Genomic DNA, 24,082 nt, shown 5'->3' with positions numbered 1-24,082 from the left:
AGAGACTTGTTCCACTGTGGTGCCCACTTATTTTCCCGTGGCTACGGCTTCATGCATTTCTCTCCAATAATACACAGGACTCAAGCTGTGAAAGGGCTCATACATTATAAGTTTTAATGTTATATGTAACGCTAAGCAACAGAGAACCTTCTCCACAGTGAACATGAACAACCTTGACAGATAACTTTTGCAAAAAATGTTTGTTTGCAGTATCATCAACTAATGTGACGTAGCCTATATCGCGCAAAACCTTCTTTTCCAACCCATTTACGAAACAAAGCGCCAAGTGTTGACCTCTCCCGTCTCGCTCTCCCGCTTGTCAAGCTGCGCGTTCTTCTTGTCGATGTACCACTTCGTAACGAGACACGCAATGATGGCCAGCCCACAGCCGGCGATGATGATACCCCCACCCGTCTCGTAGCGCGGCTCCTGGCTCGTGAGGAAGAAGTAGGGCGTGAACCAGTGGCTGACGCTGCTCACGCAGTTGGCGATGGCGATGAGGGCGGCCCTATTGGTGCGCGGCCTGGGCACCACGGCCGTCTCCCACGAGATCTGCAGGTTCAGCGCGACAAAGGGACCGCCGGCGAGCAGGAAGATGCCAAAGTACCGCGGGCCCTGGGCGAGGGTCGAGATCATGACGACGGCGCCCGCCATGCACAGCGCCATGCTGCCGACCATGTGCCAGCAGTGCTCGACCATGCGGCCGCTGGACCACGAGATGCCCAGCGTCAGGATGTAGGCGAAGATGTAGGGCGGGGCCTGCAGGAGGTACGTCATTGTCTTGCTGAAGCCGAATGTGGCCATGATCTGTAGTGGTGGAGTGGAATGTTAATGACATTATGGTATGATGATGACAGTTTTCCAACAAGGTTTTAGTCGAGGGCGTTTGAGAATACCGAAGGAAGAAAGTCCTTGAACGACTGTCCAATAACGTTGAGCTCCACATCTCCGACCCCCCTAAAGTCCGGCCCCTAAAAATATCTACTCAGCCACGTCAACCCTTTGTTTTATTTTATAAATATCTAGACGAATTTTTCACTTTAGAACTTGATTTTTGAAGATTCTTGCTCCAAACCTTCCAATGAAACAGTACACTGAAAATCAGCTTCTTGCTGCCATTTCTGACATAAGAAATGGCAAATCAGTTCACAAAACCTCGCAAAAATGGGGTATTCCTCGGAGTACCCTTCACGATCGTTTAAAGGGGGCCCAGTCAATTCAACAAGCGAAAAGATTTTGTCAAAGGCTTTCACAGGAGCAGGAAACCTATTTGGCAGATTGGGTACTTGCGCAGGCCGCGTTAGGCCTTCCGCCAACGCATCAAGAACTACGCTATTTTGCGGAACGAATTCTTCAGGCCGCCGGAGAAAGAAAAAGCCTTGGGAAACATTGGGTTAGCCGTTTTATAGCCCGATATCCAATTTTGAAAACCCAAAGACCCCGGCGAATAGAAAATGCCCGGGTTAATGGGGCTACAACCGAGGTAATTAAATCTTGGTGGTCCTATTTGAAAAATCCCGTTGTCGATACTATAAAACCGGCCAACCGTTGGAATATGGACGAAACAGGTATAATGGAAGGCAAAGGATCTAATGGCCTGGTGTTAGGGCGTAATAAAATCCGGCCATTACAGCGAAAAGAGCCTGGAACGCGGGGTTGGACGAGCATAATCGAATGTGTATCAGCTACGGGGGCTGTTATACCTCCCCTCGTTATATTTAAGGGGAAAAACGTACAGCAACAATGGTTTCCAGCTGATTTAAGTCCTTTCGATACCTGGCAATTTCATGCAACCGAAAACGGGTGGACAAATAATGAAACAGGTATCGAATGGTTAAAAAAGGTGTTTATTCCGTATACCCAACCTTTAACCCCTGAAAAGCGGTTATTAGTTCTGGATGGCCATGGATCACATATAACGGACGAATTTATGCTTCTTTGCTTGCAAAACAATATTCAACTCCTATATTTACCCCCTCATTCGTCACACGTTCTTCAACCGTTGGATTTATCGGTTTTTGGGCCGTTAAAGGAAGCTTATCGACGTCACCTGGGATTTGTAAACCAGTTTTGCTGTTCAACGGTTGTTGGGAAACGAAACTTTCTACTTTGCTATCGAAAAGCCAGATCAAAAGCATTTATAGCAAAAACCATTCAATCTGGTTGGCGTACGACGGGGTTATGGCCGGTGAACTTGGCAAAACCACTTTTAAACCCTTTTTTGTTAGAAAATAGCAACGCCAACGTCGAAAAAGGTAAAAATAACGGCTTCCAAAGGGATAAAACACCGGAAAGCCCAACCCAAAAAATTAACGACCAGTCTTTACTTATTTGGAAAACCCCTAAAACGACCCGAGATATTCGACTTCAACTACAGGAAATTTCCCGGTCCGAAAAAAGTAACGCCACTTCACGGCTTTTGTTTGCAAAAGTCCAAAAAAGCTTCGAAACCAAGGATATCTTATTGGCTGAAGCTCAGCAAAAAATCAGTTTGTTAAAAGCAAAATTGGAGGCGGTACGGCCGGTCAAAAGGAAAAGGGTGATTCCGGATCCCAACGAGCTTTTGGTCAGCAAAAAAAACGTTTATGAAGCACAGGAAAATAATAGGGACTGTTTAGAAGCTTTGAACGATGGAGAAGAGGTTAGCGAACCGGGAGAGCCTGACAATGATTGTATTATTGTGCGTTGATAGGTTTACATTTAAATCGGTTTATAAAAGGGGTATTTCGTCGTTACATTTTTCAAGGGGGCCGGACTTTAGGGGGGTCGGAGATGTGGAGCCCAACGTTAACAATGGCAAAGTGGCTGGCAGCAAAGAACCAAGTGAAGGGGTCCTTGCAAGCCAGGGCAACACCCTCCCAGTGACCACCCTCGTCGTCCTCAGACACGCCACCGGCGTTGACGTCCTGGCGGTACTGAGCCATCTCGGCCTCCTCCGCGGTCATAAAGTACGTGCCGGTGGTGGAGGGGAAGTTGGGGATGAACCAGAACGAGGCGAAGCACACGACCAAGCTGACGGCGCCCTCGAGCAGCAGGAACCACCGCCAGGCGGCCAGGCCACCGAGCCCGCCCATGTTCTGCAGCACGGCGGCGGCGAGCAGGCCCGAGATGACGTTGGAGATGACGTTGCCGGCGTGCCAGATGCCCATGCGCAGGGGCGACTCGGACTTTGTGTACCACGACGAGGTGAGGAGGGACACGGCGGGGACGAAGGGGCCCTCGGTCACGCCGACGAGGAAGCGGCACAGCATAAAGGCCCAGGGCGAGTCGATGGCGGTCATGCAGATGGTGACGGCGGACCAGGCCAGCATGAAGAAGGGGAGTAGCCAGCGGGGCTTGCCCTTGGCCACGATGATGTTGGCGGGAACCTGCGAGATGATGTAGCCGACGTAGAACATGGAGATGCCGGCGGACCACTGCACGTCCGTCATGTGGCAGTCTTTTTGCATCCCGCTCAGCCTGGCGTTGCTGACGTTGATCTGGTCGAGGTAGCTGTGTTTCGGAGAGTCGGCTGGTCAGTGAATGTTGCAAAGTCTTCCTGTGTGAAGCCTCGAGCTGTAGACTGGACAAGAGAACGAGGGATCAGGCAAAACTTACTTCATCAACAACATGCAAGTCACCATGGGCAGAAACTTCCAGTCCAGCTTGCGAACCAAAGACTTCTCAATGGCCTGGAGCTCCTCATCGGACTTGTCCTTGATCAAGGCATACTTTCGCATGAGTAGTAGTAGTAGTAGTAGTAGTAGTAGTAGTAGTAGTAGTATTAGTTAACGCCGGGCTCGGCCCGGCTTGTTAGCCGGCCGTTAGCAACCTCCCGAGGGGTATCTCGGCGCGCGTTCTATCTTCTTTATTTACACAGGGGGAAAACAAGGAGGGCAGAGGCGGATCGTGCCTGACCGGGTTCGGGCCCGGTCCTGCTTAGGGGGTTAGTTCACTGACGCGACCCCGTGCCTAAGGTGCACGGAGGGTTCGTCTGACGGCTTGTACCGTGAAGTGTGGGTGAAAAGGCAGTAAGTCTATTCCTCGTCAGAGTTCGAGTCGTTTACGATCGGTGTCCCTAGGCGTAAAGTGCGTTCGTGGCGCGCGGGGCGCTGGCGGGCCGCTCTGGGGCGGGCGCTGAAGTAGTTGGTGGCTATCGAAAACGCCTCAAAGCTTTTCGGTTGCCCGAAGCTTGTCTGGAAGAATTTCCAGCGTTGGGCGCGATTTGGCGGCCCGGCCGGCCGGTCGTTATTAGGCCACGGCCAGTTTCTCCACACCGCCCGCGAATAGCGGCAGTGCACCGGGTGCTCAGGGGAGGTCCGCTTCCAGCACCAGGCACACGAGGTGTTTGCATCCTGGTGGTTGAAACGGTCATGGTAGGCCTTGAAATCGCCGTGGCCGGTCCTCATGGCCAAATAATGGCCCAGTAAGGGTCTTGGCAAACGCAGTTCCTCGGGCTCCTTTCTCGGTGTGTATTGGAATTTCCATTCCCTATATGCGGGGGACCGTTCACAGAGTTCTTTACGCCACCAGTCCTTCTCTATATTCGAAAGAATGGCTCTGAGGACCGTGCCGGCACCGCTATACGTGGTTTGCTGAGCCCTCGGGTCTGGGTCCGGCGGTCCGGCGGAGCCGGCCTTGGCCAGCTCGTCAGCCCGGTCGTTTCCCGGGATTCCCTGGTGCCCAGGGCACCAACGGACCCGAACCTCGGTACCTTGTTTTCGGAGTAGATCGACAAGGTCATGGAACTCCAGAAAGGCCCATTGGGACGAACGCGGCGCGTCGCCTCTAAGACCCCAAATAACCGAGGTGCTGTCCACACAAATCCAGATCCGGGCGCCTGGCTGGGCCTTGGCTGCCGCCTGTAGCCCTTTTAGGGCGCCAATCGCCTCGGCGTCGAAAACGTGGCTTTCCGGCGTAATAGATGCGGAGCCTGCGGCAAATTCCAGGCCCGCCCTAAAAGCGGCCCATCCGTACCCTATTTGGACGCAGTTGTTTTCGTGTTTTTCCGAACCATCCGTATATACCACGATATCGTCAGGTGATACCATGTCCAGCCATTTGATAAAGCGGCGGGCCGCTTCCTCTTTCGGGACTCCTCCGGTGGGGTCAGTGCGAGAATCCGGGGCATTGCGAGGTGCGCGCAACTCTAGTCTCCGGATCCGATACTTTCGCATGAGAGGGTCCCTGCCATTGGCAACCTCTTCAACCTCGACTCCGTCGGCCTTGGAGATGCTCGAGGATTTTCGCGACAGGTCAGCCATGGTGGTTGCGGTGTCGGGGGTTTTTAAGCGGCAACAATCCTGGAATGCTCTTTTTTGACAGAGTCCAACTTCCGCCTGAGTGGTTGGCTTCTTTGTTTCCGCAGCAGAGGGGAAGAGGTGGTGTGCGGAGAAAGTGACAGAGAGAAAACCTGGATCCCCAAAACACGGATGGTATAGGGAAGTCAATTGCTCTTTTGTAGCCTTGGGCAAGCCATATTCTTTTCAGCGATGGTATAACCTGCGTATCGCCTCGGTTCTCCGCCTCGCACAAGAAAAGACAACCGTAACCGTATATTTCGTTTACCATTCGCCAAGATTCGTTTCTTTTTTTTTTTTTTTTTGCTTGGTGGGGTCTCCGCAAAATACCACCTCCCCTCCGCATGCTTTCCTGATTCTTCACCCCAGAATCCTAGGGCTTGGCGTGGGCGAGTGTCGAAAAGCTGGGGGGAAAATTCTTTGGGGATGGCTCCCCCGCCGCCTCATGCTCGACCCATGAAGTTATGAACACATGGGCCTGGCCGACAGGGGGGCTCCTGGTCAATGGTGGTTGGCAAAGAACCTAAAATCGTCGACAAGCTGGCATTTGCATGGCCGGAATGAATGCCGTCCCCCGCTTCATGGGCGCTAGGAACACAAAGTGGGTATGGTGGTGGGGTTTCTTTCGGATGTCGCCCGCTGGCCGATACGGCTGGACACGTGGGTACGGAGGAGCTCCGAGGGCAGCTCTGCCGGGTCTATTCCCCTTGTCCTTACTCAGCAACTTCACGGAGATGGTGTAACTCCGGAGTCGGTATTGTCGATGGAAAAAAATGTTCATCAAATGATGTGAGTTGAGACGAATCTTGCGAATGAACTTGTGCAAATTTACCCCATCGTGACTTGAGTTCTCCATGTTGCAAACTGAGCAACGTTCTTCCTTGCCAAGTCTAACAGACTTCAAGCTGAGCTGTCATCCACTCAAGCAGGGCTCGAGTTAGTTTCCAACTTCCTTCCAGGTTCACCCCAAACAGCCATGCCCCAGGACATTGACTGCAGTTGGAAAGGATTACATCAAGCGGCAAACCCTTGTCTGCCATAAAGCTGGCGCATCTTATACATCTGACATGAATTCCTGCATAAAGCTGTGCAGCTCCCTGGCACCATACGATGGGACCCGCTCAAGGTAACGAGATGATCCCACCTGGGGGCTTGTGGCAACTTGAACGATCCGTCTCGAGAGATGTTCAATTGCAGGTATGTTTTTGGCCATGCCTAGATACTGTCGGTAGTGTGAGCTGGTTCTTTCCAACGCGCGTTCCCAAAGATATTTCCATCTGGTCAAAGCGTGTAACAAAGTCTTGGATTGCTGTGGCAGCGACATGCTGACGTGAGAGTTGAAGATGATTGGTTGGAATGCTGCATCAACTTTTTTGTCAGCCAGTGCTTCTACCGCGAGAGTCGCAATACAGATCAATTATGTGAGGTGACTTGCCGCATATCACAATATGTAGATCAAAGGGGGACAAGTTTTCTAAATCACCATCGACGTTTCTCGAAGCACTGTCCAGCAAGCGCGGCATGATGTCTTTTAACGAAAGTGACCTCGCGCTATGATCCCGTCTCAGCATCCCGAACGCGGTCTCCGAGTCTGCGTCCCACAGAGCGGGATTGCAAGGCAGGGACCCAGACATTTCCAGCATGGAAAATATCGGTGGGTTGTTGCAGCACAGAGCAGCGAGGCCATCTACGGCAAAGGTCCAGGTGACAAGTCGTATGACCTGCTCGCGATGTACAAAAAGCTGCCAGTCCTCTTCTTCGGGCGGGGAGTGTCGGGTTCCCACGAGCTGTAACCTCCTGAGCGCTCTTGCTATCGCAGGCAGGCGCTCCGTCACAGCGATGCGATAGATGGCAGAGTCGCTTATTGACAAAGTTTCCAGCCCGTACATTAGCAGGCCAGCCTGGCAAAGCTGGACTCCCTCGATTTGATTGACCTCTGACGAAGGAGATGCATCTCGGAGCAAAGTCTCTAGTCTCTCAAAGACAAATGCGTCTGCGAGATGATAGAGTTTCCGGGCTTCGGTTACATTTCCCAAACCCTGTCCGGGGCGATATGAGTAAGTAGCACCCGTAAGTACAACCACCATCAGTAGGGGAAGTGAAGCCTCCTCCAGGCAGAATGTCGGCCAGTGTATTAGTGGGTATTGGTAGTGTCGCTTCCGACAAAAGATCATTGCAAAGTTTTGCACGTTAGAGACGCTAAAGAATTGACGGAAAGCGACCGGGTTGAGATGGGGGCCTCGGTAGGAAGGATTAGAAGTGATATGCTCCGTAACCTCCCACTCCAACTGATGGAGTCTCGCGGCGAGGAGGTCCCCTTTGAGCCGGCGGCTTTGATCGACAAAGGCACCCAGAAGATCTTGCTCCTCTGTGCCGTAAAGTCTCTCGAACTCCAGGGGCTCGAGATAGTTCTGATTCTCGTCGAACGGCAGGAGGAGTGTAGGGTTGATGCAATCAAGACAGTCGTCACTCGGTGCTGGCGAGGGTGTCGCTGCCACGCTGGTGGGGCCGAGCAGGGCGCCATCTGGCTCTTCACCGACCGCGCACTCGGTGATGAAATCTTGCCTCTCGTCGGTAAAATTGAGCAGAAATGACTTGGGGATAGATGCACGGCTGCCGGACCCCCGAGTAACGTGTGGCTCGTCATGCGGAGCAGCAGGCTGTCTGTTGGTGGTAGTGGGGCAGCACCGACTGTAGGTGCAGTCGAGTTTCCGCGAGACGCATCGCTCGCAAGGACTGCGGGCGTTGCAGTGTACCTTGAGACGCGAGCACTGGTCGCAGGACCGCGTCTTGCGACCACGCTTTCCCTCGTGCAATGTGCGACTCCCCCGCTGCGGACAGGTTTTGGCGTGGCGTCTGGCGCCGTCGGGTCGGGAAAAGACGGCAGAACAGAACGGGCACTTGCGGCTGCTTGTGCAGGGGGGCTGATGAGCAGCGTCGTCGACAGGCATCTCACAAGCCGTACAGAGATCCATGTCTTGGCAATGCGGAATTTCCCGAAGAGCCTGAGCCGTTATGGCGAACCAGCACGGTGGTAACGCAGCTACTGTAGAGTTGAAGGTTGACGTTGGAGGGAAATGGGCGAAGTGGGGCATTGAGTGTTTTTCCCGAGGGTAGGGCGGTAGCACAGTCGTAATAAGGATATGCACTGTAGGTAAATTGCGGATTATGGACTCTGTTCGCACAGTGAATCATCTAGATGTGTGTGAAAATCCCGATGGAATTAAGAGCCAAAGTGGGCTAGCTCCTACATGTGTGAATATCCCGAATCTATCACGCAACAATACTGGAACATGTGTGAATTCCCCGATGCTTCCAACCATAAATCGGCATACAGGATTTGGACTGACAAAAAATTCCGGTTTCTCCTTTCGAGCATGATGAAAATTGCCAACTCGGACTTTTTTCTCTTTTTCTTTTCTTTTTTTTCTTTCGTATGCTGGTCACCTCCAAAAGCTCACATACGATGAGGAGCGCAAGAGTAGCAAGCTGTACGTTGCCTTTCGTTTCGCAGATATCAAGGCTCTACAGACTGACAGACTTGAACACAAACAGTCCAGCTTTTGAACAGCTGCAGCACACCACTCGCGGCAGGTCGATCTTTATCCAGACCATTCGCGAGGTGTTTGTCGTCCGATAGGCCAGGCTTCGATCAACCAAAAGCAAACCGGTCCGGAACCGGTCGTCTGTCTTCCGGCAAGGCACTATCCACCGAGAAGAAACAGACCAGCGTCGTCGACTATGCCTTGTACGGACTCCAGCACATGTCCAGTCTCTGTCCGCATATCCACCTGAACGAGCGATGTGCTGACCAACACCTACAGAACTAACATGGACAGGCTGTTGGCCTGGGCACGCAACGGGTCCATGTGGCCTCTGACCTTTGCCCTGGCCTGCTGCGGCATCGAGATGATGCACCTGTCGATGCCGCGCTACGACCAAGACCGTCTGGGCATCATCTTTCGCGCCTCGCCGCGCCAAGCCGACGTCATGATCGTGGCCGGCACCGTCACCAACAAGATGGCGCCCGCGGTCCGACAGTGCTACGACCAGATGCCAGATCCCAAGTGGGTCATCAGCATGGGAACCTGTGCCAACGGCGGCGGGTACTACCACTACAGCTACAGCGTGGTGCGCGGCGTCGACCGCATCCTGCCCGTCGACATCTACGTCCCAGGCTGTCCCCCGACGGCCGAGGCGCTGATGTATGGACTTTTGCAGCTGCAGAAGAAGATTCAAAAGACAAAGGTCACGCGGATGTGGTATCGAAAATAGGGAGAATTGGATGTTGCCCAAAGTACTGGGGTACCTCCAAAGCTGGCAGCTCCCTTGTAATGCTGCTTTTCGGGAGAATCTTTACACTTATGGCCGGCACACCGATGGGGAAACTTTCTGATAGTTTAAATGTAAACTACCTATCAACCTCCTTGATACGTGTCGTGCCGACTCGTGCGTTGTCGAATTTTATGTATCAGCCCTCTGCGGAAGAGTATCTGCCTTTCTCAAGACCCCAACGGTTGAAGGCGACAAATTCACCGTCCCGAATGTATCTTCCGCTCCCGCAAACGCAGGCCTTACTGGTCTGACTCAAACCCAAACAACCCAGCTGTAACTGCAAATGTATTTTTGTTTATTTCGATGTTAACCAAGCTCCGAGAAACGCCTGGAACTACACTAACGATAATATTACACAAGGTCCTAAAAGCTTGCAGTGTTTGGCGCCTCAGCCTTGGGGGAGAGCCAGCCGAGTAAAGATCAACGGGCGGGCTATGGGAGGGTAGATATATGAACAGGTCGATCATGGATCACTCCGGATGGCCTGCTAATGTGTGGTCCGCATCTGAAATGCAAAAATCAACCCAAGCTCAGTAAATTACCTGCCTTGGTATGAGCCACCCATGAGACTTCATCACCGCTATTTATTGCAATATTGGAAAGATCGGAAGGAGATGTAGACTAGCAAGTTGAAGTTGTGAAAGGGTCCAGGAGTTCGATTATTGCCCTTGAATTCTAAATGAGCCAGATTACTTCTTAGTAATTAATGACTAAACCACTTCAAGCGTCCAGACACGTACGTTTGAGGGAGCACTTTACGTTTATTTTCAAAACGCTATGTAATAGGAAAAAGGTGGGCCTTGCTAGTTTAGGGATTGATTGTTGCCAAACGTCTTCGATGTAATAAGATTTTAGGGATTATCCGTTGTTTAATCTTTGGGCGCGTATACGCGATTGGTTTTCCGTGCCGCTTTTCCTATTTAATATTCAGTTTTCAATCATCGCATCAAGTCGCCCTATGTTATAACTTCGACTGCTTGGGATCACTTTCGCACAGGTCGCTTCAAAGGAAACCTTGTTATTGTAAATCAAACTTAGGGTGATCACCCTAGGCTATCATATATACTGGACAAAAACCTAAGATTTCCCCACAATTGTTTATACCCACTGATATTTTTCACAGTCCGCCTTCGATTCGCAACACACAAGATAAACTGTCCCCTTTTTGTAGCACTCATAAGTGTGCGGATCGAATACACACTCCCTCGTGTTAACGCCGGATTCCTTTATACAATCCGCATAAACTGCTGAAATCCAGGCTGCAGTAGCCAGAAAGGTAAGAGTAGCGGTGCGTTTGTAAAGCTGCATTTTATAGGGTTGAAAAGGTAGGTTTCAACTAAAAAAAGAGTGCAAACGTTATAGTTTTGGTGGGCAAAATTGATTTAATTGCAGATAAAACAGAGGTAATGCGGTAGAGCTAATAATCGAAAGGTATTGTGTTGGTTTCGTGAAGTAGTGGAAAATGTACGTTAACCACCCTAATATATATATACATATTCTTTTGCTAATAGGTGCTCGTTTAACTATCCAAACCCACTATAAAATTAACCTACCCTTGCAAAGTATAATGTATCATGTAAGTATTTGTTTAATATATTGAAAACTAAATTTAAAAACAAGAAAGATAATATAACTAGTAGTATACGCTTTAATACTATTACTAAATTTAGAAAACATATATGATATTAATATATCCCTATTTGTACTATTATTAGTACAGTAGGGCACGGTTGGCCGGGATAATTAACAGGATAGTTAAAAATGCAAGTGGGTCTCCTGGGAAACAGTATAAAAGTTTATTATACAAAATACCTTAATACCTTTTAAGCCAAGTGTTACGATCAAGGTATCGGGTAACCTGTTCTTATGGTAAAGTACAGTGGGTTGAAGCAACTGAGCGTCTGACTGGGTAACTGGGGTTCTTAATGACTGGGGGGTGAAGTTATGATCGTTCTCAAGTAAGTATTGAGGTTAACTAGAGTTTGATTGCTGCTAAGCAATCCTAGAATCGAATCTATCTACATGGTAATGAGCGTGCCTTATATAGACTATGTTCCAAGTGTGATCACTTTTGTGTAAGTGATCATGATCACTCTGGGGTGATCACGGCTGTGCTGATCACTTCCTTGGCAATGATCGTGGTCACTCTTGTTCTGGTGATCGGGTTAGGGTTTCTTATCTTATCACCACGTGACCTCGTGCTCCCCTTCTCTATCCTTGGTTCGTGTTTCTTGGTTAGTTCTGGTTTGGGTTCCCGACACCTCTCTCATTCTTGCCCAATCGTGTCGGTACCAATCCTGGTCGTAACATCAGGTCTCCCCTCCCAAGGCCAAGTCCCGTGGCTGTATAAGTAGGTCGCCCTCCTGATATTCTTTCCCAAGCTTCTTTCGTTCTTCTCCGCTAACCGCGATGTCGTCTCGAATTAAAAAACGGTCGCAGCCTGTCCGCCCGATTTCCGCGTCCTCCGTTCGTCGTGAACGCCTGGCTGAAACCATTGTTCTTGAGGGTTTCGAAGTCATGCCGTGTTCTTCCTGTAAGGCCCGCGGCCACTCGTGTCGCATGATCTCATCGAATTCTCGATGTAGCGAATGTGTTCGTCGTGGTCGGAAGTGTGATGCTACTTCCGTTCCTATAACCAATTGTAGGTGGTCTTCCTTTTGCGTGTGAGGTCTGTTTCACAACCTGACCTGTTTTCCCAGTGGGTCGATTGAATCAAGAAAAGAAAAAGTTGGAGTTGCAGGAGTCTGAGGTCGAGGACGACATTCTCCGTGTGCAACAGGAGATTGCGCGCTTGCAGAGAGAATCGTCTGAGAAGTTCAATCGGTTGTTGCGATTACGCAAACAGAAGCGCCTTCTCCAATCTCGCAGCGAGGCTGAAGCTGTCCGTTTGGATGCTGAGTTGTCGGTAGAGGATGCTGTGGAAAGGGATCGTTTGGGGGTCGACGAATTGCCCTTCGATGGTCCTTCTGAGTCAGGTCTGGTTCCTGAGCTGCGTTCCCTGGGTCACGTCGATGTTGTCGACTGGTCCTCGGTGTTGGGTGCTGATCCGCAAGACTGGGTTTTCGCAGATTTAGCCCCTGGAAATGGTAGGTGGTGCTTTCTTAGGTCGTCCTCTTTTCTTTGGCTGACTTGCTCGCAGATCCAACTCCTGGTAGTATTGACGGAGTGGTCCCTGGCAATTCTGGAGGTGGCTGAGGGGTTCCCAAGTGTTTTCTTCGTGTCCGTAGTTTTCCCATTTAACAAGGTACTCTGTTTTGCCGTGGTTTCGTCTGTGGTCGAGTATTCGTTCAACGTCGTAGGTTTGTTCTGCGTCGATTTCGATTGTTTCTTGTGTGCTGGTGCCGTGTGGTGCCGGCTCCAGTAGTGATACGTGAAATGTGGGGTGAATTTTCACGGTGTCTGGTAATGACAGTCTGTAGTTGGTGTCGCTGATTTTCTTACTGATTTTAAAAGGTCCAAGTTTCTTGAAATCAAGCTTGCTGTTTGGTCGTTGTGTTTTGATATTGCGTCGAATAAGGTAGACGCTATCTCCCTCCTTGAAGGATGGTGTTACGACCAGACAGTTGGGCCGGTACCAGAGAGGCCAGGTGGGGTCACACCCCTCCTGACGACACTCGCCCAAAAGAGATACCGACCGGCAGAACAACGATTACCTAAGGACAAGGCCACGAGATCTCACGTGACCTCACGTGACGGCCAAGGGAATGGATCTCTATGATCTGTAGAATCTCAGTTGAGAATCACAGATCAAACAGATCAAGAGAGATCACATTCGGAACATAGTCTATATAAGGCACGCTCATTACCATGTAGATAGATTCGATTCTAGGATTGCTTAGCAGCAATCAAACTCTAGTTAACCTCAATACTTACTTGAGAACGATCATAACTTCACCCCCAGTCATTGAGAACCCCAGTTACCCAGCCAGACGCTCAGTTGCTTCAACCCACTGTACTTTACCCTAAGAACAGGTTACCCGATACCTTGATCGTAACATTTTGATTGCTCCTGTTCAGTACTTTGCCTTGAAGCATACCGAGCAGTATCCGACAACATGTCTTCCCAGACGTCCAAGAACAACACCCCCAGCACCCCGGCTACGAGCAGCAAGGCGGCCCAGAAGGCCCCTGTTCGGCCCAAGGATGATAGCGATAGTGAGGACGAGGAAGACCAGCTCCGTAGGCAGGTTGCTCAGACCAACCAGGAGCTCCACGAACAGACGCTCCGCGCAACCCAACTCCAAGAGGAACTCCAGGCTCTCCGAGCCAGTGCTAACGTTACCTCAACCCCTCTTGATGGGCGCGAGAGACTCAAGCTTAACCCCCCAGCCACATTCGATGGCACACCTGGACAACTTAAAGGGTACCTTGTACAGGTACGCACCTACCAAGCATTCCATCTGGAAACTTTCCGCAGTGAAACAGAAAAGGTGGTACACGCGGCCACTTTCCTCCGAGGACGAGCCTTGTCTTGGTTCGAGCCTCTGTTGCAGGAATGGCTTGATGTACCCCCCGAAGAACGACGCCAAGAAGTCACCGACATTTTCTCAACCTTCGCAGGGTATGAACGCACCCTCCGTTCCTTGTTCCAGGAACCCGATGAGAAACGACAGACCGAACGAGACTTGGCCAACCTACGACAAACCAAGTCAGCCTCCGCTTATGCAGCCGAGTTCAGAAGGCTAGCAACAAGGCTGGACATGACCGAAGAAACCAAGATCCTCCAGTTCTACCAAGGACTGAAGTCAGAAGTAAAAGACGAAGTATCCAAGCTCGACCGACCCGAGGATTTCCTCGAGTACGTCGAACTTGCCATCAAACTTGACAACCGGATTTACGAACGCCGACAGGAAAAATAAGGCGGACAGCGAGTGTTCGTCACCTCAACTCGACAAACCAACACGGGACGCAAATACCAACACCCCCAACCCACATACCACAGAAACAATGGTGGATGGCAGCAGCCCCGTCACATGGCACCCCAGACCTACAGTACAGCTTATGGTACCCACAGTGGACCCATGGACCTCAGTGCCACACAACACAAGAAGCCCCGTAAAGACCCCAAGAGTGGCAAGTGCTTCAAATGCGACAAGACAGGGCACATCGCCAGAAACTGCCCAAGAAACCAGGAAGATATCCCTGATTTTAGGGGCAAGACCGAAAAACCACGAGGACTTAATGCCACCAATCACCGGCAACTACGGCCTGACCAACACAGTACAATAAGCTGGACCACCTGCTATAATAACAATTGTATAACCCACAATAGCTCCAAAATCGACGCAGGATGGTACCCACAGAAGCCCCGAGGCACTCGAACCCTAGCAGTAGGAAACCGAGTACCCCTAGGGACAGGACAACCAACGAAGTTACACCGACAAGAGACCCAATTAACGTTGCGTACCCCCTGTTCGGCACCCCCCCTGTTCGGCACCCAAAAATAACAACACTTTTATTTTTATCCTCCAACTTCTATTATAAATATCTCGATGAATCTGTCACTTTTGGATTTACTTTTTTCTGATTTTAATTCTCCATTTTCCAATGAAGCAATATACTGAAAAACAGCTTATATCTGCAATTAACGACGTCAATAATGGCAATCCAATTGCAAAAACCTCCCGAAAATGGGGAATACCTAGGTCTACACTTCAAAGTCGACTTAAAGGTTCTCAACCTTATAAAAAAGCACAAAGCCCTTTTCAAAGGCTTTCCACGGAACAGGAAAAGCATTTGGCTGATTGGGTACTTACCCAAACAGCTTTAGGGCTTCCGCCAACGCATCAAGAATTACGCTTTTTTGCCGAACGAATTCTTCAAGCCGCCGGAGAGACAAAAGGCCTTGGAAAACGTTGGATAACTCGTTTTTTGGCTCGTTATCCAATCCTTAAAACCCAAAGGCCCCGTCGAATAGATAACGCCCGGGTTAATGGCGCTACTACGGAGGTAATTAAATCTTGGTGGCTTTATATTACGAACCCGGTTATTAACGCTATTAAACCGGAAAACCGTTGGAATATGGACGAAACCGGTATAATGGAAGGCAAAGGATCTAATGGCCTAGTATTAGGGCTTAACGGGATCCGGCCGTTGCAACGAAAAGAGCCCGGAACGCGTGGTTGGACGACTATAATCGAATGTATATCGGCTACGGGCGTTGCCCTCCCTCCCCTCGTTATATTTAAGGGAAAAAACGTACAACAACAATGGTTTCCCACGGATTTAAGCCCTTTCGATAATTGGCAATTTCATGCAACCGAAAACGGGTGGACAAATAACCAAACGGCTATCGAATGGTTAAAAAAGGTGTTTATTCCGTATACCCAACCTTTAACCCCTGAAAAGCGGTTATTAGTTTTGGATGGCCATGGATCACATATAACGGACGAATTTATGCTTCTTTGCTTGCAAAATAATATTCAACTCCTATATTTACCCCCTCATTCGTCACACGTTCTTCAACCATTGGATCTATCGGTTTTTGGGCCGTTAAAAGAAGCTTATCGACGTCAACTTGGATTTGTTAGCCAATTTTGCTGTTCAACAGTTATTGGAAAACGAAATTTCCTACTTTGTTATCGAAAGGCCAGATTAAAAGCATTTATAGCAAAAACCATTCAATCTGGTTGGCGTACAACGGGGTTATGGCCGGTAAACTTGGTTAAACCACTTTTAAGCCCTTTTTTGTTAGAAAATAGCAACGCCAACGTTATAAAAGATAAAAACAACGGTTTGCAAAGGGATAAAACACCGGAAAGCCCAGCCCAAAAAATTAACGACCCGTCTTTACTTATTTGGAAAACCCCTAAAACGACCCGAGATATCCGACTTCAACTGCAAAAACTTTCCCAATCCAACAAAACCAACGCTACTTCACGTCTTTTATTTGCAAAAGTCCAAAAAAGCTTCGAAGCCAAAGATACCCTTTTGGCTAGCGCCCAGCAAAAAATCAGCTTATTGGAAGCACAACTGGAGGCAATACGGCCGGTTAAAAGGAGGAGGGTGGTTCCGGATCCAAACGAGCTTTTGGTTAACAAACAGAACATTATTGGATTGCAGGAAAATGATATAGAAAATTTGGAACCTTTAGCTGATGAAGAAGAGGTTAATGAACCGGAGAAGCGTGAAAACGATTGTATTTTTGTCCGTTGATAATTTTATATTTAAATCAGTTTATAAAAGTAGGCATTTCGTTGTTAGATTTTCAGGGTGCCGAACAGGGGGGGTGCCGAACAGGGGGTACGCAACGTTAACGTTAGCACTGGCTCGGAGAGCCTGGAGTTCCTCTTGGAGTTGGGTTGCGCGGAGCGTCTGTTCGTGGAGCTCCTGGTTGGTCCTAGCAACCTGCCTGCGGAGCTGGTCTTCCTCGTCCTCGCTGTCGCTATCGTCCTTGGGCCGAGCAGGGGCTTTCTGGGCCGCCTTGCTGCTCGTAGCCGGGGTGCTGGGGGTGTTGTTCTTAGAGGACTGGGAAGACATGTTGTCGGTGATACTGCTCGGTATGCTTCAAGGCAAAGTACTGAACAGGAGCAATCAAAATGTTACGATCAAGGTATCGGGGTAACCTGCTCTTAGGGTAAAGTACAGTGGGTTGAAGCAACTGAGCGTCTGACTGGGTAACTGGGGTTCTCAATGACTGGGGGTGAAGTTATGATCGTTCTCAAGTAAGTATTGAGGTTAACTAGAGTTTGATTGCTGCTAAGCAATCCTAGAATCGAATCTATCTACATGGTAATGAGCGTGCCTTATATAGACTATGTTCCGAATGTGATCTCCTTGATCTCACTGGATCAGTGAGATCACTTCTGTTGATCTGTTGTGATCCCAAAAGATCACTGAGATCACTCTCTTGGCAGTCACGTGAGGTCACGTGATTTCTTCTTACGTAATCCTTGTTCTGCCGGTCGGTGATTTTCCTGGGCGGGTGTCGTCAGGAGGGGTGTGACCCCACCTGGCCTCCCTGGTACTGGCCCAACTGTCTGGTCGTAACAACAAATTAGTTTTTCGGAAATTCATTCGCGGCACCGGAACCTTTTCTGGCGTGCGGACCCCCACTTCGATGTCGGAGAGTATGTAAGGGAAATAAAGCAAAATCTCCCCCAACCAATTATTTATCAGTACCAAAATTATAGTGCATTTCTACCTATTATTTAGCGCTTTTAGCACTGGTTATTTACCACGCCGCACCTAGGGTTTACCCCTATATCCCCTGTTAGCACCATTATTATTAACAAATTGGAATGGCGTGTAAGGATTAAAACGCTCAATTTATTTTTAAATAACCACTCCAACCAAGTAACTACGCTAAACCTATATATAATAGACAATCCATGTAATAAATTCAAACTATTACGTATTTAATTTTTTCTAGAATATCAAAACATTAAAGCATTAAATAATTATATATACCTGCAACTTTTTGTTGTATTCTACTACTTTTATATAGAACGCAACCGTTCGCTCGTTTTAATGGAAAACAATTTAAATATTACTTACAATTTCTTTTTTCCAGGCGCAATTTCAACCATCGAAATAATTACAATGCGTTTTCCATTTGTTTTTCTTTTTTTTTATAGCGTTTTCGCTGCGACTATACATATTCCTACAATTGGCGGGGATATTGTGACATTTGGACCATGAGATCACCAGACCCTAACCCTGACCCTGGACCAACGACCCACCAGGGTGATACCTTTATCGACGTCGCGTCAAGCTCAGAACTTTGTTTGTTTCCTTTCCTCTCCTCAGAGTAGAATCTTCGTCGATAGGCGCCAATAGACTAGCTTCCGTGCTATGCTTACCCTGGCCGTGACACAATTCTACTCTCTAAAGAATCGCTGGCCTAGCGATTAACAAATAAGGCGCAACAACCTATCTTTACGCCGCTGGCGAGCGACGAAAATAAATCCGCACCCGACAGACCCGACCCGACCGGAGTTCGACAGGAACGGCAATTCCAGTCCCCGACCACGACCGATCCGACCTATGCCCAGGCTGAAGGACCACCCACCTGCGAGCAGGAAATTACAAAGATTGATTACGAACCAGACGGAGCAAACAGACCGCCCCATCGACGACCCGACCCGATCAGAAAGCGAAACAGACTTTCGCCCAGGCACCAAGTCCAGTGTCGAGGACGAAATCGAAGTTGCATCTTCTTCGCGGTCCCCGGAGCTCAACGTGAACGCACAAGAAAACAACCCCAGAATGATAAGCGACGCAAACGACCCAGCCAGCGAGATCGCTAGGCTAGAAGCGGAAATACTTAGGCTAAGAAACGCGTTGAGAAACGACACACCCAGCCCCAGGCCCTACAGAGAATTAAGGCACCGAGAGCCATCAGTGGAAAGTGCATTCGGCGGAACGAGTTTCAAAGCAAAAGGGATGGCCGCTTGGCCAGCCTTTACCGAGTTCCAAGGAACAGGCGGCATCAACCCTGCTTACAATGACAAAGCAAAAGCCAGAGCCGATTCACCCCCAAAGTTCGCAGGAAATAAGACGCAATTTGATAGCTGGCTAATAAAGGTGGCCGACAAATTCGAAGAAGATGTCGCCATTTTTAGGACTGAGAAAAGTCGGATGCGTTACCTGATGAATTTGCTCGAGGACAAAGCCGAGAAAGCAATGATTACTCGTTACGTCTCAGTTACACGCCCCTTTTCATCAGTAGCCGAGATGATCCAAATCCTAGAGTCCATGTACCACGACCCCAACCAGTCCATAGCTGCCAGAGAAGCCCTTAAGAAACACGAGTTTGAGCTAGGCAAGGGCCAAGATATCCACGAGTTTATTGCCACGTTTAATTCACTAGCCCAGCAAGCAAAGGTTCGGGAAGAAGACTGGAAGCAAACCTTGTGGGGATGTATACCCGCCGACCTCGATCACCGTCTGCTGCACGATAGTGAGAACATCGACATAGACTACGAGACGTTTTGCCAGTACGTTACCAAAGCCGTCTACAGCAACCAACTGGCACAAGAAAGGCGCAAAGACCGAGAGAGCACCGACAAGACCAGCACGAAGAACGAGACCCGGAGCAGGCAGAAAACAGTTTCGACGAAAGTCCGTTCGCGCTACAAGCCCAAAGATTATCAAGGGGATAGAACGGAACCAATCACGATGGCTAAGGCCGGTCGCTCACTGACTTATGAGGAGAAAAAGGCGCATTGGGATGCCAACACCTGTTTCATATGCGGAAGGGGTGGCCATAATTCCAAAGATTGTCCCGAAAAAGAGAGAATAAGGGATGTTAAAGCAGTGAAGCCGAAGTAACAAACGAGTAGCTTAGATTCGGAAACTATAGACGAATCGGGAAAAGAGTGAGACCGCCGCAAGCCTCCTCGGTGGTCCAAATATCTACGATAGCTTAGATTGGTAGTAACCCACGACTTAAATCTTTCATCATTCGAACTCAAATACAGGTTAATGGCGTAGCACTATCAGTTAAAGCTTTTTGTAACACCGGAGCAGATATTTCTCTTTTAATCAGCCCAGCAATCGCTGAACAAGCCGCAGAACGGCTAGGAGCCCGGCTTCAAAGGTTAAAAACCCCGCTACTTTTGTCGGATTACCGCAAACAGGACGCAGGACGCATTACGCACAAACTAAAAGCGACCTTGGAAATCGATGGACGCCGGTTCAGCAACCAAATGTTTTACGTGACGGAAAGTGGACATGATATGTTTATTGGGCAGGATTGGCTAGTTGAACAGGATGTTTGGATCCACCCGAAAACGCAAACGTTCGCATGGCCTGAAAGGACACCGTCGCTGGCAAAATTCTCGCCAGCCATTAGACTTCCGAACATGTTGGACAAGCCCGATCCGGTTGCACAAGCCGATGCAAAGCGGCGCGACCGAGCATTCGAACGGGAAACCAAAAGGGTGCAAATACTTCGACGACCGTGGCGCCAAACAACCTTTTTAGAACCCAAACCAACGACCCCGGTCGTTTTGGGTGAGGACCGAGACGTTGTAAACATAGCCGCCCTTTAACACAAACTGGACACCGACCCCCGACAAAAGCGATGGAAATCGTGCCCAATACCCACGCAGCCCATCACGTTAGAAATTGGACCCGAAAAACCCGCCATCAGCCTATCTGCCGTCGGCCGTTCGTACCAATGGAAAACCAACAAGGGAGAACCAATCCCGTTCCCGGAAGATGAAGACCCCGACCATGTCGAACTGGTCCGAAGCAAACTGCCATCCCGACTCGCTCACCTGGAGGGATTCTTTTCGAAAGCAGCTTCCACCAACCTGCCTCCACATCGCCCAGGGCACGATGTAATTTTGGAGCTAGACAAGCCGAAAACAGGATCGCCTCCGACGTACAGGACACCTGTGGAATTCCTGCCGCTCGAAAAGGAAACAGTCGACGAGCTGCTGCGCATTGGGTTTATCGAACCCTGTATGCAGGCCGACCCAGCGCCTGTCCTGTTCGTACCTAAACCACACTCCAAAGAACGCCGTTTTTGCACCGACTACCGATGGATCAACCAGTTTTTGAAAGATCGATTCGTACCAGCCCCGGATGTCAACGGAACTATTTTTAATTGTCGCAATGCAAAGAGGTTTACAAAAATCGACATTATTCGAGCTTTCAACCGGTTACGTATGGCGGTTGGCTTAGAGTACCTCACTGCTTTTCGCACCCGACAGGGCACCTTTCAATGGAAGGTGCTTCCCTTTGGGCTAAAGGTCGGCCCAGCTTGGTGGCAGTCATTTATTAACGCTCAGCTAAATGAACTTTTGGACTTGTTCGCCAGCGCATACGCCGACGATATTTTGGTTTATTCAGACCAGAAACGAAAAGCGCTGCAGATCGTCCGCCAGACTAAAGAAGTCCAAGAGTTGGCTCGCCAAAACGCGCTAAAAACGCAGGCGAGGCAGGAAGAACAAGCCAACAAAAAGCGGCGACCAGTAGATTTTGGGGTTAACGACTATGTTTTCGTCAAGAAAAAAGGGTTTCCGACGACCGCACCGACGACCAGATTGGATTCACAGTGGACCGGACCATGGCAGATTCTAGAAGAACGAGGATATAGCTATGTTTTGGACGTACCTGAATCGTTTAAAGGAAAAAATTTGTTCCACGCAGACCGCCTCCGCAAAGCCGCAATGGACCCATTACCACAACAGAAAAGAGAGCCGCCTCCGCCAGAAGAGATCAACGGAGAACCAGAGTTTGTGGTCGATAAAGTTTTAGCGTCCCGATTATTTGGCCGGAGTAAGATATTGCAATACCAGGTCGCATGGCAAGGATGTGATCCAGACGACACGTGGTACCCGGCTGAAAATTTCAAGAATTCAGCGACAGCCCTTGACGACTTCCACAAGAAGTACAAAGATGCCGCAGGACCGCCGAAGCGATTGGCAATCTGGATAAAAGCCGCTGCCGAGGATAAGTTGGACGAACCGAATCAGGAGGATAACGTGGCGGAGCATGGAGAGTTAACGTTGCGTACCCCCTGTTCGGCACCCCCCCTGTTCGGCACCCTGAAAATCTAACAACGAAATGCCTACTTTTATAAACTGATTTAAATATAAAATTATCAACGGACAAAAATACAATCGTTTTCACGCTTCTCCGGTTCATTAACCTCTTCTTCATCAGCTAAAGGTTCCAAATTTTCTATATCATTTTCCTGCAATCCAATAATGTTCTGTTTGTTAACCAAAAGCTCGTTTGGATCCGGAACCACCCTCCTCCTTTTAACCGGCCGTATTGCCTCCAGTTGTGCTTCCAATAAGCTGATTTTTTGCTGGGCGCTAGCCAAAAGGGTATCTTTGGCTTCGAAGCTTTTTTGGACTTTTGCAAATAAAAGACGTGAAGTAGCGTTGGTTTTGTTGGATTGGGAAAGTTTTTGCAGTTGAAGTCGGATATCTCGGGTCGTTTTAGGGGTTTTCCAAATAAGTAAAGACGGGTCGTTAATTTTTTGGGCTGGGCTTTCCGGTGTTTTATCCCTTTGCAAACCGTTGTTTTTATCTTTTATAACGTTGGCGTTGCTATTTTCTAACAAAAAAGGGCTTAAAAGTGGTTTAACCAAGTTTACCGGCCATAACCCCGTTGTACGCCAACCAGATTGAATGGTTTTTGCTATAAATGCTTTTAATCTGGCCTTTCGATAACAAAGTAGGAAATTTCGTTTTCCAATAACTGTTGAACAGCAAAATTGGCTAACAAATCCAAGTTGACGTCGATAAGCTTCTTTTAACGGCCCAAAAACCGATAGATCCAATGGTTGAAGAACGTGTGACGAATGAGGGGGTAAATATAGGAGTTGAATATTATTTTGCAAGCAAAGAAGCATAAATTCGTCCGTTATATGTGATCCATGGCCATCCAAAACTAATAACCGCTTTTCAGGGGTTAAAGGTTGGGTATACGGAATAAACACCTTTTTTAACCATTCGATAGCCGTTTGGTTATTTGTCCACCCGTTTTCGGTTGCATGAAATTGCCAATTATCGAAAGGGCTTAAATCCGTGGGAAACCATTGTTGTTGTACGTTTTTTCCCTTAAATATAACGAGGGGAGGGAGGGCAACGCCCGTAGCCGATATACATTCGATTATAGTCGTCCAACCACGCGTTCCGGGCTCTTTTCGTTGCAACGGCCGGATCCCGTTAAGCCCTAATACTAGGCCATTAGATCCTTTGCCTTCCATTATACCGGTTTCGTCCATATTCCAACGGTTTTCCGGTTTAATAGCGTTAATAACCGGGTTCGTAATATAAAGCCACCAAGATTTAATTACCTCCGTAGTAGCGCCATTAACCCGGGCGTTATCTATTCGACGGGGCCTTTGGGTTTTAAGGATTGGATAACGAGCCAAAAAACGAGTTATCCAACGTTTTCCAAGGCCTTTTGTCTCTCCGGCGGCTTGAAGAATTCGTTCGGCAAAAAAGCGTAATTCTTGATGCGTTGGCGGAAGCCCTAAAGCTGTTTGGGTAAGTACCCAATCAGCCAAATGCTTTTCCTGTTCCGTGGAAAGCCTTTGAAAAGGGCTTTGTGCTTTTTTATAAGGTTGAGAACCTTTAAGTCGACTTTGAAGTGTAGACCTAGGTATTCCCCATTTTCGGGAGGTTTTTGCAATTGGATTGCCATTATTGACGTCGTTAATTGCAGATATAAGCTGTTTTTCAGTATATTGCTTCATTGGAAAATGGAGAATTAAAATCAGAAAAAAGTAAATCCAAAAGTGACAGATTCATCGAGATATTTATAATAGAAGTTGGAGGATAAAAATAAAAGTGTTGTTATTTTTGGGTGCCGAACAGGGGGGGTGCCGAACAGGGGGTACGCAACGTTACCTCAACCCCTCTTGATGGGCGCGAGAGACTCAAGCTTAACCCCCCAGCCACATTCGATGGCACACCTGGACAATTTAAAGGGTACCTTGTACAGGTACGCACCTACCAAGCATTCCATCTGGAAACTTTCCGCAGCGAAACAGAAAAGGTGGT

At 48.9% G+C, this 24,082-nt stretch overlaps 6 protein-coding genes across 7 annotated transcripts; 2 read left to right on the top strand and 4 right to left on the bottom strand.

Annotated features, from left to right (window-relative positions):
• Window positions 1-267: 267 nt before the first annotated feature.
• MGG_10810 (uncharacterized protein) lies at window positions 268-804 on the bottom strand (the record flags this gene model as incomplete). Its single annotated transcript, XM_003715583.1, has 1 exon — window positions 268-804. One exon carries the CDS (start codon window positions 802-804, stop codon window positions 268-270), a length of 537 nt encoding a protein of 178 aa, XP_003715631.1.
• Window positions 805-2,741: 1,937 nt separating this feature from the next.
• MGG_15919 (MFS transporter) lies at window positions 2,742-3,719 on the bottom strand (the record flags this gene model as incomplete). The annotated part of the gene is made up of 2 exons (XM_003715582.1): window positions 2,742-3,492; window positions 3,598-3,719. The coding sequence occupies 2 exons, from the start codon at window positions 3,717-3,719 to the stop codon at window positions 2,742-2,744; spliced, it is 873 nt and encodes a 290-aa protein (XP_003715630.1).
• A 1,407-nt stretch (window positions 3,720-5,126) lies between these two features.
• Window positions 5,127-8,331, bottom strand: MGG_10806 (uncharacterized protein). Its single transcript, XM_003715581.1, has 2 exons — window positions 6,715-8,331; window positions 5,127-6,638 (listed from the first exon to the last, which is right to left on the bottom strand). Exons 1-2 carry the CDS (start codon window positions 8,252-8,254, stop codon window positions 6,334-6,336), a joined length of 1,845 nt encoding a protein of 614 aa, XP_003715629.1. The 5' UTR covers window positions 8,255-8,331; the 3' UTR covers window positions 5,127-6,333.
• Window positions 8,332-8,584: 253 nt separating this feature from the next.
• Window positions 8,585-9,714, top strand: MGG_10805 (uncharacterized protein). The gene is made up of 3 exons (XM_003715580.1): window positions 8,585-8,770; window positions 8,835-9,027; window positions 9,104-9,714. Exons 1-3 carry the CDS (start codon window positions 8,716-8,718, stop codon window positions 9,552-9,554), a joined length of 699 nt encoding a protein of 232 aa, XP_003715628.1. The 5' UTR covers window positions 8,585-8,715; the 3' UTR covers window positions 9,555-9,714.
• A 1,750-nt stretch (window positions 9,715-11,464) lies between these two features.
• Window positions 11,465-13,162, top strand: MGG_02216. Of its 2 annotated transcripts, XM_003715578.1 has the most exons (4): window positions 11,465-11,964; window positions 12,054-12,255; window positions 12,314-12,700; window positions 12,754-13,162. In XM_003715578.1, exons 2-4 carry the CDS (start codon window positions 12,132-12,134, stop codon window positions 12,807-12,809), a joined length of 567 nt encoding a protein of 188 aa, XP_003715626.1. In that variant the 5' UTR covers window positions 11,465-11,964; window positions 12,054-12,131; the 3' UTR covers window positions 12,810-13,162. The 2 variants fall into 2 exon arrangements, with proteins under 2 accessions (XP_003715626.1, XP_003715627.1); XM_003715579.1 differs by having other exon boundaries at window positions 12,314-13,162.
• A 3,628-nt stretch (window positions 13,163-16,790) lies between these two features.
• Window positions 16,791-17,093, bottom strand: MGG_15918 (uncharacterized protein; the record flags this gene model as incomplete). Its single annotated transcript, XM_003715577.1, has 1 exon — window positions 16,791-17,093. One exon carries the CDS (start codon window positions 17,091-17,093, stop codon window positions 16,791-16,793), a length of 303 nt encoding a protein of 100 aa, XP_003715625.1.
• Window positions 17,094-24,082: the final 6,989 nt, after the last annotated feature.

The sequence above is a fragment of the Pyricularia oryzae genome, chromosome 2, assembly GCF_000002495.2.
Source record: "Pyricularia oryzae 70-15 chromosome 2, whole genome shotgun sequence".
NCBI classification, from domain to species: domain Eukaryota; kingdom Fungi; phylum Ascomycota; class Sordariomycetes; order Magnaporthales; family Pyriculariaceae; genus Pyricularia; species Pyricularia oryzae.
Note: the sequence above shows the minus strand (reverse complement) of the source record. Positions and strands in the feature narration are given on the sequence as shown.

Coding starts and splice junctions, on each gene's coding strand:
- MGG_10805 (XM_003715580.1), top strand. CDS start 8,716: ATGCTGGTCACCTCCAAAAGCTCACATACGATGAGGAGCGCAAGAGTA. Junction 8,771..8,834: donor GAGCGCAAGAGTAGCAAGCT/GTACGTTGCCTT, acceptor GAACACAAACAG/TCCAGCTTTTGAACAGCTGC. Junction 9,028..9,103: donor AGCGTCGTCGACTATGCCTT/GTACGGACTCCA, acceptor CAACACCTACAG/AACTAACATGGACAGGCTGT.
- MGG_02216 (XM_003715579.1), top strand. CDS start 12,132: ATGCCGTGTTCTTCCTGTAAGGCCCGCGGCCACTCGTGTCGCATGATC. Junction 12,256..12,313: donor TTCCGTTCCTATAACCAATT/GTAGGTGGTCTT, acceptor CTGTTTTCCCAG/TGGGTCGATTGAATCAAGAA.
- MGG_10806 (XM_003715581.1), bottom strand. CDS start 8,254: ATGGATCTCTGTACGGCTTGTGAGATGCCTGTCGACGACGCTGCTCAT. Junction 6,639..6,714: donor TCTACATATTGTGATATGCG/GCAAGTCACCTC, acceptor AAGTTGATGCAG/CATTCCAACCAATCATCTTC.